The sequence below is a fragment of the Cebus imitator genome, unplaced genomic scaffold (assembly GCF_001604975.1).
Source record: "Cebus imitator isolate Cc_AM_T3 unplaced genomic scaffold, Cebus_imitator-1.0 Scaffold748, whole genome shotgun sequence".
In the NCBI taxonomy this organism is placed as follows: Eukaryota; Metazoa; Chordata; class Mammalia; order Primates; family Cebidae; genus Cebus; species Cebus imitator.
Window position 1 is genome coordinate 311,346 of NW_016108063.1, and position 15,189 is coordinate 326,534.

General features: G+C 37.8%; 1 protein-coding gene across 10 annotated transcripts in view; it reads right to left on the reverse strand.

The window, feature by feature from the left end:
- The window catches only part of PHKB (phosphorylase kinase regulatory subunit beta), a 232,896-nt gene that overhangs the window by 183,074 nt on the left and 34,633 nt on the right, over nucleotides 1-15,189 (reverse strand). For 8 of the 10 annotated variants that reach the window (XM_017519449.2, XM_017519443.2, XM_017519444.2 and 5 more), the window contains 3 exons: nucleotides 9,344-9,433; nucleotides 7,105-7,243; nucleotides 3,748-3,847 (listed from right to left, as the gene is read on the reverse strand). The exons of 1 other annotated variant lie outside the window; for it this stretch is intronic. In XM_017519449.2, coding sequence (XP_017374938.1) covers nucleotides 3,748-3,847; nucleotides 7,105-7,243; nucleotides 9,344-9,433 — 329 coding nt within the window. The remainder of the gene's footprint in view (nucleotides 1-3,747; nucleotides 3,848-7,104; nucleotides 7,244-9,343; nucleotides 9,434-15,189) is intronic. One more of the 10 variants, XM_037735191.1, reaches the window with a different exon arrangement.

Below are 15,189 nucleotides of genomic sequence, written 5' to 3' on the forward strand. Positions count from 1 at the left end.
GTGGTTTGCTGCCTTCATCCCCCCAACAGCTGTATGTGGTATTTCTCTCCTCATTATCCCTCCCCACCCTTCCCACCCCCGCTTTCTCTCCCCTAGCTGCCCCCTACTGACCACATGTGTGTGATGTTCCCCTCCCTGTGTCCATGTGTTCTAATTGTTCAACACCCACCTATGAGCGATAATATACGGTGTTTGGTTTTCCATTCTTGTGTCAGTTTGCTGAGAATGATGTTTTGTTTTTTAGCCCATCAGCTACAGTTGGAGTTAGTGTATTTTATGTGTGGCCCAAGACAATTCTTCCCATGTGGCCCTGGGAAGCCAAAAGATTGGACATCCCTGTCTTAAGCTAATACATTATTAGACTTCCTTTTGATAATTCTACTTTGTCAACTTGTTTGGCAAACCATGAAATCCATGATTTTCATAATGTGTCCTAGAGGGAAAAGTTGAATTCATAAAGACATTATGCATTCACGAAATGATACAAATGAAAAAAACAGTAACATCTCATACTTAGTAAAAAATTAACTTAAATCACAATTATATCAATATAACATATGACACTCTTTTAATTCTAGTATATCAATCTGTGACATACTACTTTATTTCAAGCATCTGAAAAACCTTTGCAATACTGATTTGTAAAGTCAAATCTCGGTAGACAAATTACAAGTTTTTCATGTGTCTCTATTATTAGCTTATGAGTAAATATACTTTTTCTCTATAACAGTTTCTTGTAATCACGTTCTGGTGGCAGAATAGTAATGATTTTTTTTATGGTTTGACTTGAAATACAGGCCTTAAGGAGAAAATGTGCTATCACTTTTTTTTATTCTTTTCTTTTTTTTCAGAGTTTCCCTTCTGTTGCCCATGCTGGAAAGCAATGGAGTGATCTCGGCTCACTGCAACTTCCTCCTCCAGGGATCAAGTGATTCTTGTGTCTCAGCCTCCTGAGCAGCTGGGATTATGGGTACGCACCACCAAACCTGGCTAATTTTTATATTTTAAGTAAGAGATGGGGTTTCACCATATTGGCCAAACTGGTTTCAAACTCCAGGTTTCAAGCAATCTGCCTGTCTCAGCCTCTCAACATGCTGTGATTTTAGGTGTGAGCCACCATGCCTGGCCTACTACTTTCAAGTGTAAATTAAAACAATATGTTCATATGATTAAAAAAACAAAACAAAATATTAAGTGATCAAAACTGCCTTCATAGTTACTTGTGTGTGTCTCTGCTAAAATATAGAAGTTGGAAACACATCTGAAACATGTGGTCTAGAAGGGAGAGGGAATAATACTAATGATAATGACACAAATATTGACTGTACGTTCACCTGGCACCAGCCCTTGTGCCATGTGCTCTCTTTCACCTGAGTACTGACTAGGTCCGACCCTGCTTAGCTTCTGAGATCTGACGAGATCAGGTGTTCAGGGTGGTATGCAGAGAGACACCATGTACTCTCTACATATTCTCTGCCCCTCCCCACCTCCACCCATTCCGACTTCCATGGCCACCCTCCTGCTGTACACCTTTTCTTGGGTCTGATAAGTGTGTGGGCATTGGGCACCTTAACCTGGCATTTGGTTCATCCTGCAGTGCAAGGTCTGCTTACCAGAAGTGGCCCACTAGGCACTTATATTCCACACCTGGCTCCATGTGCCAGCAAGCTGGGATTCTTTCCCATTTAAAGTGTGAGAATAGGTAGAAATTCTTTGGATCCTAAAACCTCCAACGATTTTCTTTAACGGATGAAACCACATGGGGTGGGTTTTGGGAGTGTGCCAGCCATCTTGAGGGAAACCTCGGAGGGAACAAGCTACTAGATGGTTCCATCAGTCTTTTGCCCCTATGCCCAGGTCGGATGACCAACTGATTTACATGTCAGGACCACTACGGACCTCTACTAGATTCCTCCGGCTTCACCCTAACCCAGGCATAGGTCACCATCTTTCAGGTCCCAACATGTGTTCTGGTGCTCCACCTACCCAGCACTGCCCCGGTGAGATGGGCGGATGGTGCGCCCTCAGGAGACTGGAGAGGCCTGGGAATCCCACCTCAGCCAGCAAGTGCACCTTCATTGTGCCAAGTCAACTTTCTTACAAACACTGACTCGCACAGGTGCATTATTTCTTAATCCTTACAAAACCTAATAAGGGAGGTATTACTGGTTTCCATATTTAACAGATGAAAGAAACAGAGGCACATGAAATTAAATAACTTGTCCAACATCACACAGCTGGAAACAGCCTGGAAACCAGTGCATTCGTTTACGCTCGTTGTCCTGAAACGAGTTAATATAGTAGGCCAGAGACTGCCAACTACAGAAAGAACTGTTTGTAAGATTGGCCCTTGGCTGGTATGCAGCCACTCAGATTATGAAAGTGTTTCCACTATTCCCTCAGAAGAGTGGCTCACTATACCTAAAGTGTTTACATTAACAGTGTGGTTGATACTACACACCTGGTTTCCTTGTAGATATCTGGAACTTTGGTGAGTGCTAGACAGAGGATACCTAGATGACCAACCACCAATGAAAACCTTAGGCTACAAAAACCTCAAGTTGCTATTGAACTTCCCTGATAGATATTTTACACGTTACAATCAGTCACAATCATTTGCTGGGGGAATGATGTGTATCTGCGTGACCCCACTGGAGAAGACTCCTAGATGCTGGCATCTGGTTTCCTCCAGACTGTGTTCCATGTACCTTTGCTGATTATGCTTTGTCTTCTCTCCCTGTGATAAACCATAGCCATGACTAAGGCCATCTGTTGAGTCATGTGAGTCCTCCTAGGGAAGCATCAAACCTGTCGATGGTCTTAGGGACCCATGATGCATTGATGTACACATATGGGCACTTACTATATTAGGAGCTTGGATCACAGAGATGTAGGTAAGGGAATAGCATATTATATTTGTGTAGAGCTTTATAGTTTTTAAAATGTTGTTATGTATATTATTTTTTTTAATTTCCACATAACCCTGTAAAGCTGTTTTCTAAGCCTAGCCTCTTTGTATGCAAATAAATAAAGTGTTACATATATATATTTATATATATTTTCGAGATGGAGTCTCGCTCTGTTGCCAGGCTGGAGTGCCGTGGTGCAATCTCAGCTCACTGCAACCTCTGCCTCCTCGGTTCAAGTGATTCTCCCGCCTCAGCCTCCCAAGTAGCTTGGACCACAGGCACATGTCACCATGCCCTGCTAATTTTTGTATTTTTAGTAGAGACAGGGTTTCACCATATTGGCCAGGATGGTCTCGATCTCTTGACCTCGTGATCCGCCTGCCTCAGCCTCCCAAAGTGCTGGGATTACAGGCGTGAACCACCGCGCGCGGCCAAGTGTTGTATTTTTAAACTAAAGTTCACTTACGTCAGAGCAATTCACATGTCCAAAAGTAATTCTGATAAGGATTTTCTTTAATAAAATATTGGTTAAAATTATGGATATTGTGAGGTTCCTGAGAAACTGGGTCTTTATCAAGCAACACCAGATGCAAAACACAAACAAATCCAAGTCTAAATAACAATTCTTAATCACCTCTTTCTTAAGGTGTTCCTTTTATTTCAGGATTTCAAACCCTGGGCTAGAAAGGCAGAGGCTGTTTTAACCTATCTAGGCCGCCCTAGGATGTGGCTGTCCCTTTGTAAAGTACATTCTTCTTCAGAAGATGCCATTGCTATACTAGTTAAATTAATCCTTCAGAATGATGGGAGAATTCCCGTCTACACCACAGTGTTTTACCTTATCGGCCTGACGCATATAGCAGTAGAGAATTCCTCTCATGCATTTTATAGCTGAGTGTTCCAGCTCATGGGTCCTTCCCTTGTCATCATCAATGCGCCTGGGTGAGAGAGATAACTCATGAAACAAATTGGAAATGCATTTGAAAAGGAAGCAGAGCTTTTGATAATTAAGTATTTAACTATCTGGCTAATCCTGTGTTCTGGTGACATCTACCAATTCTGTCACAGTGAAACTCCATTTTCTCAGCAAAAGTAGAAATGTTGTAATAAAAAAAAAATCCTATGATGGAACTTAGGTAGATTTTTACTTCTTTCAAGGACGTAAGCCAACTTCTTTTAAAAACAGTATATAGTATTTCTACAGTGATTTGGCTGAAATTTTAAAGGATATTTCTATTGGAAAAAAATCCACCAACAGGTTGTTTTAAATTCATTGTTACAAAATAAATGTAATTTTTATTACCTATCCCTGTAGGTTATGCAATGGCCATTTGGATTTAAGTAGCAGCCACAAGTTAAGGTAGGTGCTGGCTTTCTTTGCTCTGCAATGTGTTTAATACTGTCAGGGAAGGCATTCAGTCATAGTTAAGGATGCCTTCAACTAAACAACATCCAGGATGATACATGACGTATTTTGGCATAAAGTTTTATATTCTTTGGTTTTATTTAAAATCAATTGACCATATTTTACATCTCTTGCTTTTAAAAATAAAGAACAGCTAAAATCTAACTATTAAACTATGTTAAGATGTTCTTTCTGTCCACAAGTTGTTTTTTATTATAGATCAGTTTTCCAAAGATGGATGAGAGTAGCCCACTACTAAAAAACAAAAGTGACTTATTTATTGTTTCACTTAATCTTAACTGAAATATCTGGTGATCATTCTCACATGATTAAAAAATATCACCTCTCTCCTTAAAAAGTATACTATTTACCTCCCACTTCAATCACAGGCTGCATATACCATTCACTATTAGGAAGAATGATTATTATTTTGACATAGTATAGTGAATGTCAGTTAAAACTAAGTTATTCATCATTAGCACATCATACCTTCTTTTGCATGCTAGCATTGTACAAATATTAGCATGAATTTGCTCTATACAGTACTTTTCTCCTTGATGTCGAACACAAGTGTTTTAATAGAGGCAGATTCTACATAGATAGTGTGTCTGGCAAAGTAAGGACTTTAAAGTCTCCATCTGATGTTAGAAGCATTTTGGGAAAAGGTTAATATCTGACTTTTGTCGATATGCTGCGTGTACTCTTGTATTTGTTAAACATTTTATTTAGAAAACATTTTATTTCCCGTAAACATTTTATTTAGAAAAACTTCAAATCTACAAAAAAGTTAAAAGGATGTTATAATGAATAAGCCTTTAACTCTCCACTTAGATTAACCATTGTTAACATTAGCTTGCATTCTCTAACTATAATATTTTCTTCACTGTTTGAAAGTAAGCTATGAACATCATGACCCTTCACTTCTATACAATTCAGGGGTATCTATAGAAAACAAGGAGAGTTGCCTACATAACCAGAATACCATTATTATACCTCAGGAATTTAATATTGACACTATACGATCTAATACTTAGTCTTGGCTCAAATTTATTGAAGTATCCCAAAAACATACTTTATAGCATTTTTTTAAATGTGTGATCCAATTAAGGAGCATGTATTACATTTAAAAAATGCTAACAAATGCTATTGTATTTAGCTGTTGTATTTCTTTAGTCTCTTTTAATCTAGTCATCCATAATACTGACATTTTTAAAGAGTCCAGGCAAGTTGTCTTATAAATAGCCACAATTCAGCTTTGTCTGATTTCTTGTTCCTATGTAGACTCATGTTAGATAACTTGGTAAGATGTTAGCACAAGGTGTACTTCCCATTGTGTCAAATCAGGAATGGCAACTAACATCAGTATGTCTCATTACTGGCTTCACCAATTGGTGAAGGTGCTACTGATGCTCCCTGTACTCCTAAGATCAGTAGCAGTTTTACATTTAACAAAGCCACATTGTCCTTACCTAGAATATGTAAGGAAATGCTTCTAGTGATGTCAGCATTCAAGTGTGCTTAAAGAAGACTACTTCACAGTATCTCAGTGTTTTCTTTCTTTTTAAAATCCAACACATCAGTGATTTCAAACAGATAAATCATGTTCATGTAGAAGACACAATTTTTAAATCAGAAACATACATATGGGTCACTTTCAGAAAATTAATATTCAAAAAGTTAATCTTACTAATGTTAATTATGGTTAAAATATATTACCACTATGTGTTAGCATCCACATTCAGTGCTTTCTACATATAATGAAATAAATAAAAGAGAAATTTTATATTGTTAAACTTTTTTTTTTTTTTTTTTTTTTTTACTTTATACAATTATTTCATTTACAACCAGACCTAGTAACAGATACTTCACTGAAGTGCAGTGATAAAACCAGGAAACTGGGTAGGGGAAAATAATTCTGACCCTGTTTCTATCATTAATTAGTTACATCATTTTGAACAAATTTGTTAGTATTCTGGGCTCTCACTTTACCATCTGCAAAATTTAGTCATCATCAGTTCTCTCCATGACTGAAACCAATCAAGTCAATGAGAGTGGGTAGGTAGTTCACTCTACTAATGACTAATGCTGATTTAGAAACCTAGAGACAAAAAGTTTTGGTCACAAAGTCATAAAATCTTAGAACTGGTCTGATATAAACTCTTAGAAAAAGGCTGGGTACGGTGGCTCACATCTGTAATCCCAGCACATTAGGAGGCTGAGGCGGGCGGATCACGAGGTCAAGAGATCAAGACCATCCTGGCCAACATGGTGAAACCCTGTCTCTACAAAAAATAAAATAAAAATAAAAGACATAAACTCTTAGAAAAATGAACAATTTTAGGTTGGGCATGGTGGCTGACACGTGTAATCCCAACACTTCAGGAGTCAGAGGCTGGCAGATCACATGAGGTCAGGAGTTCCAGACCAGCCTGGCCAACATGGTAAAACCCTGTCTCTACCAAAAGTACAAAAATTAGCCAGGTATGGTAGTGCACGGATGTAATCCCAGCTACTAGGGAGGCTGAGGCAGGCGAATTGCTTGAACCCAGGGGGAAGAGGTTCCAGTGCACCAAGGTTGTGCCACTGTACTCTAGCCTGGGCAACCTTGTCTCAAAAAGAAAAAAGAGAAGAAAAGAAAATGAGAAGGTTTAGAGGCCTAAAAAGGGATGTGAGCAGTCATAAGTCACAGAGTGAGTCAGCAGCAGAGCCAAAAGATGCTCAGTTAGTCTTGGTCCTACAAAAACCTCCTATCCACCCTCGAAGTTGCTAGGAGAACATACACCAGCTCACCTGTATGCAAGAGCCAAAGCCCAGGCCCCGGCAGCACAGTATAGGCTGTCCTGGATCTTGGCCTTCTGATCACCACCACATGTTTTAGTGGGAAAGAGACCTGTAGTTGGACTTTGATATAGCAGCAATGTTGACTTGACTGCAATTGAAGGCAAGACAAAGAATGAATTGTACAGCCAGTGACTTTTCTTGGGCTAAATGTTTTAATCTTCTTTGGTTTCCTCATCCCAATTCCGACAATTTTGTTTTTAAACTTGCTATAGCATAAAACTTCTGAAGATGTGGAAACAACTTCATGTTACTCCAGCCTTAGTGGGAATCCACCCTACATAAAGAAGTCTTTCCAGATTTTAGGAAAGGACTCAGCTAATTAGGACTTAAAAAGCTTTTAGCACTTCCCTGGTAATGGCAATTTGTGTTAGAAGTCTTATTAAGACACCATCAGGTACAGAGGGAAAAAAAAGATCAATCAAAACACTAAGTATAATATTTTTAAAAAATCAGTTCAACGGGGAAATTTAAAGCAAATGCACAAGAAAGAGAGTAGCATACATTTGCAAAATCACAAAGCACCTCAACTGCTACAGTAAATGATCAACAATGTAGGAAGGGCGAGGGGAAGATCACAGGACAGGCCAGAATCCTGTGTTTCACTGATGACTAAATTGTTCCTGGTCTTCAGAGGAGTGTACGGTATTTATTTTACTTTATACAGGTTAGGAGAATGTTTAACATTTTAAAATGGAATTCCATCCATATATAACATGAACACAGAAACAAGTAAATAATTTTTTGTGAATGTTTCACTTAAATAAGTCTGAAATTAATGTTTTATTATCTTTTATAAATGAGCTCTAAAATTACATTTATGAAAAGCTATTTTATTGTTATTTAACTATAAATGGATGGGTAACATACATTACATTAACCTTATCTAGATTGGCAACTACTTTTTTGTTTTGAGACAGGGTCTCGCTCCATAACCCAGGCTGGAGTGCAGTGGCATGATCATAAGTTCACTGCACCTCTAACCCCTGGGCTTCCGTGATTCTCCCAACTTAACCTTCTAAGTAGTTGGGTCTACAGGCACTTGCTACCATGCCAGGCTAATTTTTAAACTTTTTGTAGAGATGGAGGGCTTGTTATGTTGCCCAGGCTGGTTTCAAACTGTTGGTTTCAAGAGACCTCCCATCTTGGTCTCCTAAAGTACCAGGATTAAAAGCATGAGAGATCATGTCCAGCTATGTTATCTACTTTTTAGGATAGTTTTTCAAAGGTCAAAAACACTCTGTCTGTCACAGAGATTACAGAATTAAAATTTCTGTTTTTCTCAGACTAAATTGATCTTATCATAATCAATTCTTTTAGAAAACCAGGGTATTTATTATTTTTCCCAGTGTAAAGAATTAGTCCTAGAAGTCCAAAATACACAACTGACATTAAAATATATATATAGTTAGTTCTCTTTAGGTAGTTATTGCCAAAAAGATAATAAAACAGGCAACTTAATGGATGCAAGAATCTTGACCAAAATAAGTGAGATTGAAGTTTCATATAAAGTTGAAATAGACAAAAAATCTCTTATCTTAAGGGGAGAGAAATCAAATTTTATTTTTTCAGCCATACTAGTACAAGTAAATGGCATAAAATATAAATGAACAAAAAGATTAATAGGCATTCTAATATATAGTTTGACAAAGAGGAGTCCCATATACACATATCTGAAAGCTGTTTACTCACATTGAAAACAAAATTTGCAAGGCTGATTCTAGAAAAACAAAATAAAACAAACAAAAACCAGGACTCTGATATTAATAATACTAACCTGTGATTATCTCTTGTATCTTAGCAAATTAGAAATGCATATAAAAAGTTTAGGACTATCTGGAAACCATTTTTAGGTAAATGAGCAAATTAACACTTGTGTGAAATATTTGTGTATTAATCAAAAAACATCCTCAAGGTCTCAAATCTGGTAATGTTTAGAAAGATTTAAAAGACACAGAAGATATTGGTGACAATTTTAAAATTATTCAAGGGCCAGATATGATCTGCCAGATTCCTTTTATGGTCCTGGTATCAATATACAATTGGAATATCGAGCTGCTTAAGCATTGAAAGTACCCCAATATCCCAATGACAGAACAGTATCACCCACATACCATACATGACTTAAGTGGGGCAGGGGAAATACTAATTGCAGCTACTTAAGGACATGTTTTCCTCGGATTTTGCTCACCAATTCTGTAATAATGATCCAATTTATCCCAGAGAGTTTCATTATCAGGTCTTGGAAGATTAATGCTTTTAAGAGGTTCATAAACTGAGCCTAAAAGAAAAAATAAAAACCTATCAAATTCAGTCATTTTCACAAAGATAAAGAAATATTCTAAACAAATGAAGAAGCAATACTTAATTTAATTTCCATTGTTTTATGGGAGGTACCATACTTTACAACTTGTAAAACTTTTTGATGGGGGAACAAGAGGGAATAAAGTACCTTTGACAATAAATACAGAAGAGCTGGAAATGTCATGGAATAGTCCCAACACTCAATCCAACTAACTGATCTGTGTACAGTCCGAACAACTCAGTATCACTAATACTCATGTGGGGGCCATTTGTCAGTAGAGTCTAGTTATTAAGAAATATGTCTAATTTTGCGACCATAAATCCAAACAATTCCTTACGCTAATGTTTCATCATACAATTTTTTCTCAAATGATTATGCCCCGAAACCCTCAAGGAAAAAAGATAATGTTCACATACTCCAAGGCCATCCACTCCATGAATATTTAGCTAGGTTTCATGCTGAAATTCCTAATCCTCGACTTTCTCCCAGGTGGATGATATTCTTGCCTTATTATCTGGACTATAAGCAAATCATTTCTACTTCTCAGTCTTGAAAACTACGCCAAGGTGTTAGCAGAGTCAGCTGCTCAAAAGCTACAAAATACACAACAACCATGATAATTTGCCACAAAATGGATACAGAAAATTGTTCACTTGACTAGTGCACTTTCTCAACTGCTAACTGAAAGAAAGATATCTGAACCTTCAGCCATCAGACTAAGTACTGTCTCTCATTCTTGTTAAAAGCACTCAGAAATTATAAACATCTCAAGGTCACAATTAATCCACCTCTGGATTCATGTAATGTATATCATATAGTCTAAGAACATAGCACAAAAATGAACCTATAATTTACCTAGTGGGGGAAATCACATTGACATGAATTATGTTTCTGTTTTTAAGGAAAATTAAAGCCTTTATCCTCATAAAATTGCTACATCCAACATGCTAGTTTAAAGTCAAGGTTTTGGGAAGCCTATATGTTTAGGCAGACAGTAACATTAAGAAGGAAGGAAAGAAAGGGCCTATACATTCAGGCAACAGTCTCATTATCTTCTGTTGAAGAGATAGGTAATTTGTAGATAAGACATGCTTTGAGAGAAAAGAACATTTTCTTACAAGAGTATTCACAATGGCACCAACAGGAATGGTTTCATAGTGAGAAATGGAGAGACCTATCAACAGATGGAGCATTAGTACTCCTTGCCCGCTTCTGCACAGAAGGAAAAAACTCAGCCACACTCCAGCCATGTCCCTTGCCTTCCTGTATTCAACTAGCTCCATGCAGGTATAGGTATATGGGTAGCCTCAATCAGAAAGGAATAATATGCCACTATTAGAACATAAGGTAATAAGCTCTAAGAGTTTATATACTCCCAGTGAAGCTCATCCACTATGAAAGAAAATAAAGCAGAGATAATCGTAATTTACAAATTGTGCATATGCATATATAAAAATTAAAGGGGACACCTTTGCTGGGGTGGAAGAATTGTGGGTGAGTAACATTTCTGTTTTTATTTAGATCCCTATTAGTAGAGGTAGTATTTTGCTTTACATATGAAAATAAACTATCGACAGTATATAATTCCATTACAATTAAAAGATACATGTGCATATGCATACAGAGTATGCAAAACTGAAATCAACCTCCATTGCAATGGTAGGTAAATTGATTTTGAAAGATTGTTTTAATATTATATCATGATTTTAGATTTTAAAATACGTATTTATTTATTTATTTATTTTTAAGACGGAGTCTCACTCTGTCACCTAGGCTGGAGTACAGTGGCACAATCTTGACTCACTGCAACCTCCACCTCTCAGACTCAAGTGATTCTCCTGCCTCAGCCTCCCCATTAGCTGGGACTACAGGCGTATGCCACCACACCCAGCTAATTTTTTGTATTTTTAGCAGAGATGAGGCTTCACCATGTTAGCCAGGATGGTCTTGATTTCCTGACCTCATGATCCACCTGCCTTGGCCTCCCAAAGTGCTGGGATTACAGGCATAAGCCATCATGCCCAGTGTCTAGAAATATTTATTTTTAAAGTGCTAGAGTATTTAAGACCAAAGGGACTACAGTGATTCTGTCATCTAATTTTTCTAAAAAAAGGGGAAAAAATGGAGTTTTATTAGAGGCAACAATAAATGAACAAAAGGAAAATCAGACTTCTCAAGAAAATAAGTATCTACTCAGTAAGAGGTAAAAGAGAAGATGTTCAAAATGTAGCAGAAAAGGGTAAAAGTAAAATCATCTAAACTATACAAAGAACGCCCATGGTAAGTCAGGAACAGTTGGTTAGATAAATGTTATTATTTTAGTGATCACCATTGTATTGTTTCTAAAGTAACCGCATAAAATTAAACAAGGATATTCCAAACAATTTATGGTAAAAAATACCACAAATCTAAGTCAAAGGAAGAGTAATCAATGTTAACATTTTAAACAAAGATAGGACATCTGGAAAGCATCAGTGCCAGTAAAAATGTGGAAAGAGCAATTAACAGAGGATGAATTCCAAAAGCAAATTAAAGAGATGTGAAATAACAGAAAATTCTACTAAATGATTAGAGTTCCAACTGAAATGAAATTGTAAAATGTTAATTTTTCTTTTCTATGCTTTTCCCATTTGAATTATGTCTATATACAAACATCACAAGGTAAAATAAAACTTATCACTGAGAGAAGAAAAATAGCTCAGAGCAGAGTGGGCTAGGTGAGGTATGCAAAACTTATTAGGCCCAGTAAGACAAGAGTATGGGACTTCAATCACACCTTCCCTCCTCTGTACGCACGCCCAAGGGCCATGTTTACAGGCATTTTTGTTCCTGACTAGCTGCCTTACCCATTATCTTCCTGTTCCTGGAATTTGTGATACAAAGAACAATATATAGCTAATTAATAGCTTGTTATTTTAATATAAGTTATTGGTAAACACCTTAGAAGCTGCCTCCTTTCCTTTAAAATTCACTTGTAACTGATGCTAATCAGAGTACACATTCAGGGCAGCTTCCACATAGCCATCCTCAAGCTTTAGGCTTGAAGAACCTCTATACTGAATCACATTTTCTGAAAGTAGTTATTTAAGGGTAACATTTTGGCACCCCAGATGGGACCCGAAGTGGACCTCCAGAAATCCCCACTGCACTTTACCAGCAATCGGTACCTTGGTACCAATGCGATGAGTCCTCCTTCACCCAACCTTGCCGAAGTCTGCAGGATTCTCTGGTAATACCACTGCTGGGATCTGAATCTTCCCAGCTTGATTGAGGATTAAGACTTTATTCAACTCATATACATTCTTAACTCGCTGGGGTTGGAATGAAGCTCTATAAAAGGTAAGAGTTTCATTTATAATTCTCTAGAGATCTGTTGACCTCAGATTTGTGACTTTCATTTTTCTCTGAGATTAAGGTTTTACTTCGAACTACTAGTTGGAGTTTTTCAACCTTTTCTATACAGTAGTTTAAACTTTGGTCTTTAAAAAGAGGAAGTGAGTCTTTGTGGCTTAAGTGAAAAACTTGTAATTTGAAAAACTGGTTAGATTCTGAAGCTTGGTTCAATTGTCCTAAAATGTTCTTGAGTGACCAAAACAACAAAAGACCCTCTATGAGTCCCACTAAGTTTCTGGCTATTCAGAAGGAAAATGAAAATTATGGACAACAATATCTCTAAAACCTAGACTTCTTCCTTAAAGAGTGACCCACCATTAGAAACACCAGCTGTATTTATATTTAACGCTTTTGGTGCCTCTCATGCTAACATTTAGAAAACTAGTCACAAATAACTAAAGATGACCCCAAATTACAATGGTCAAAATAGTGTATTTTAAAATACCTCAACTAGTTTACATGTGCTCTCAATTTTAAAAAGCTAGCTCTAAAATAAAAAATAACTAGGAGAGATATTTTCAATACTTAGAAGCTTCTAAAAAAGGTTCTGACAAAGTTATGTATTTGCAAAAGGAAAATATAATATAGTATGAAGTGATTTTTAAAATGAAAAATGCTGCTGAAATTGTTCCTCCTCCTCTTTCTGTTTATTCTTTATTCTAACTGCTCTTCCCTTTCTCCCTCCTACTCTTGGTGTACTGGCATCATTTCAAGAATGAGACAGCCAAGTATAAAGAGATCCCAGAGAACCTCCAACTGGCCTGCACTCTGAGAGGAGTGTGCAATGAGGTGGAGCCTCTGGAAGTTCACACTGTTTGCCAGAGGGAGGTCCAGGGTGGTATCTAGGATTCAATCTATAAGGTGGGAAGCTAGCTAGCAGGACTTTCTCCTTGCTGAGAGCCCCTGTTTCCCTTTGTTTTCTGTTTTGTCCATTTTTCTCACCCTTTAAAAAGCCTGTGAGCCTAATCTCTCATGGTCCTGTAGCAAGGACCCCGTTTTTAGGTGAAACAAGGAGAAAGTCCTACAACAGGTTAGCACCCAAGGTGGGGCTTGAGAAAGGGTGAGATGCAAACCAAATCACTTTCTCTCTCATTTCTAAGCCTTTTCATCCTCATACTTCTGAGGGTAGGGGAAACCATGCCCCTACCGCCATCACTCCTGGGTGTTGAGAATTGAGAAGCTCAGCCTCAGTCTTCAAGGCATTTTTCTTTCTTTTTTGGAATGGAAGGGCTAACAGCGGCTCCCCGCCCCCCTCCCCTCCCTGCCAGGGCTGGGGTACATGAACCAAGGGTGCCCAATGGCAGGCAGCACTCCCTGCCTTGCATCCACGAAGCCTTCCCCTCCCCCAGCCAGGAGGTCCCACTCCCAAGGACAGGGATTAAGCCTTTCTCCTAGGTGGAGGAACCACTTGCATAAGAATAAGAAGTTCCTCCTCAGGCATTTTAAACTGGTTTTTTCTTTCCTTTTCTCCACAAGGTCAGGAGTTGACTTTTAAATGAGCTTTTTTTTTTTTCTTTTAGAAAAACTAAGCTAGGAATTATAAGGATCACTGTTTATATTCTCTGTAGAATTTTAATTGTGAAAAAGGACTTGTGAGGCTGGTCTTAATCTGTAGCCAATCTAGTGTACTTTGCACATATTTCCATGGCAAACTTTGCAGCAGGTCTCCATCTTGTTTTATGTCCTTGCAAGCATGACCTGCAACCACATGGCAATGTTTTGTTCTAGGCTCACTATGCTAGGAGTTCAATACTGCCTTAGGGAATGAGTTCTTTCTAGGTTGATTGCTGCATGGTCTTTGCCAATTTTTTTGCTCCCTGCCCCTTCATGAACTGCCTTGGATTTTCCCTTCTCTAAGCCCCTAGAAAAGTTTGAAAGCCAGAAATATCAGCCATTAGGCCTGGCTAAAGTCAGGTATTAAGAAATTTAAAAGGCCCTTATTAAAGAGTTCTCTGGCTAAAAGTCACGTTAATTAAAAGCAGATACTCAAGCTCTAACAGCCTGGGACTCCTTAGAAAAAATAGGAGGCGCCAGGTACCCCATTTTGCAAAAAAAAACTCTGTTTTTTTCATGAAACCCAGGAATTGGAAACAGATAAAGTCCTCTCCTAATTTAGGGTTCTGTTTTGGATTATGTTGTCTGGCATTTTTGACTTTTGGGAGTATCAGAAACTACTTCACATTATTAGAGAGAGACTGGTAAATGACAGGTCTTGGAACTACTCAACCTTCTTCTGTCTGCCTATCTGTATAGCTATATCTGTGTTGAGTGTGAGGTCTATAAAAAGAGCTCTAACTAATTGGCCTAAATGAAGGCAACTGCTTGGATCAAATATATTT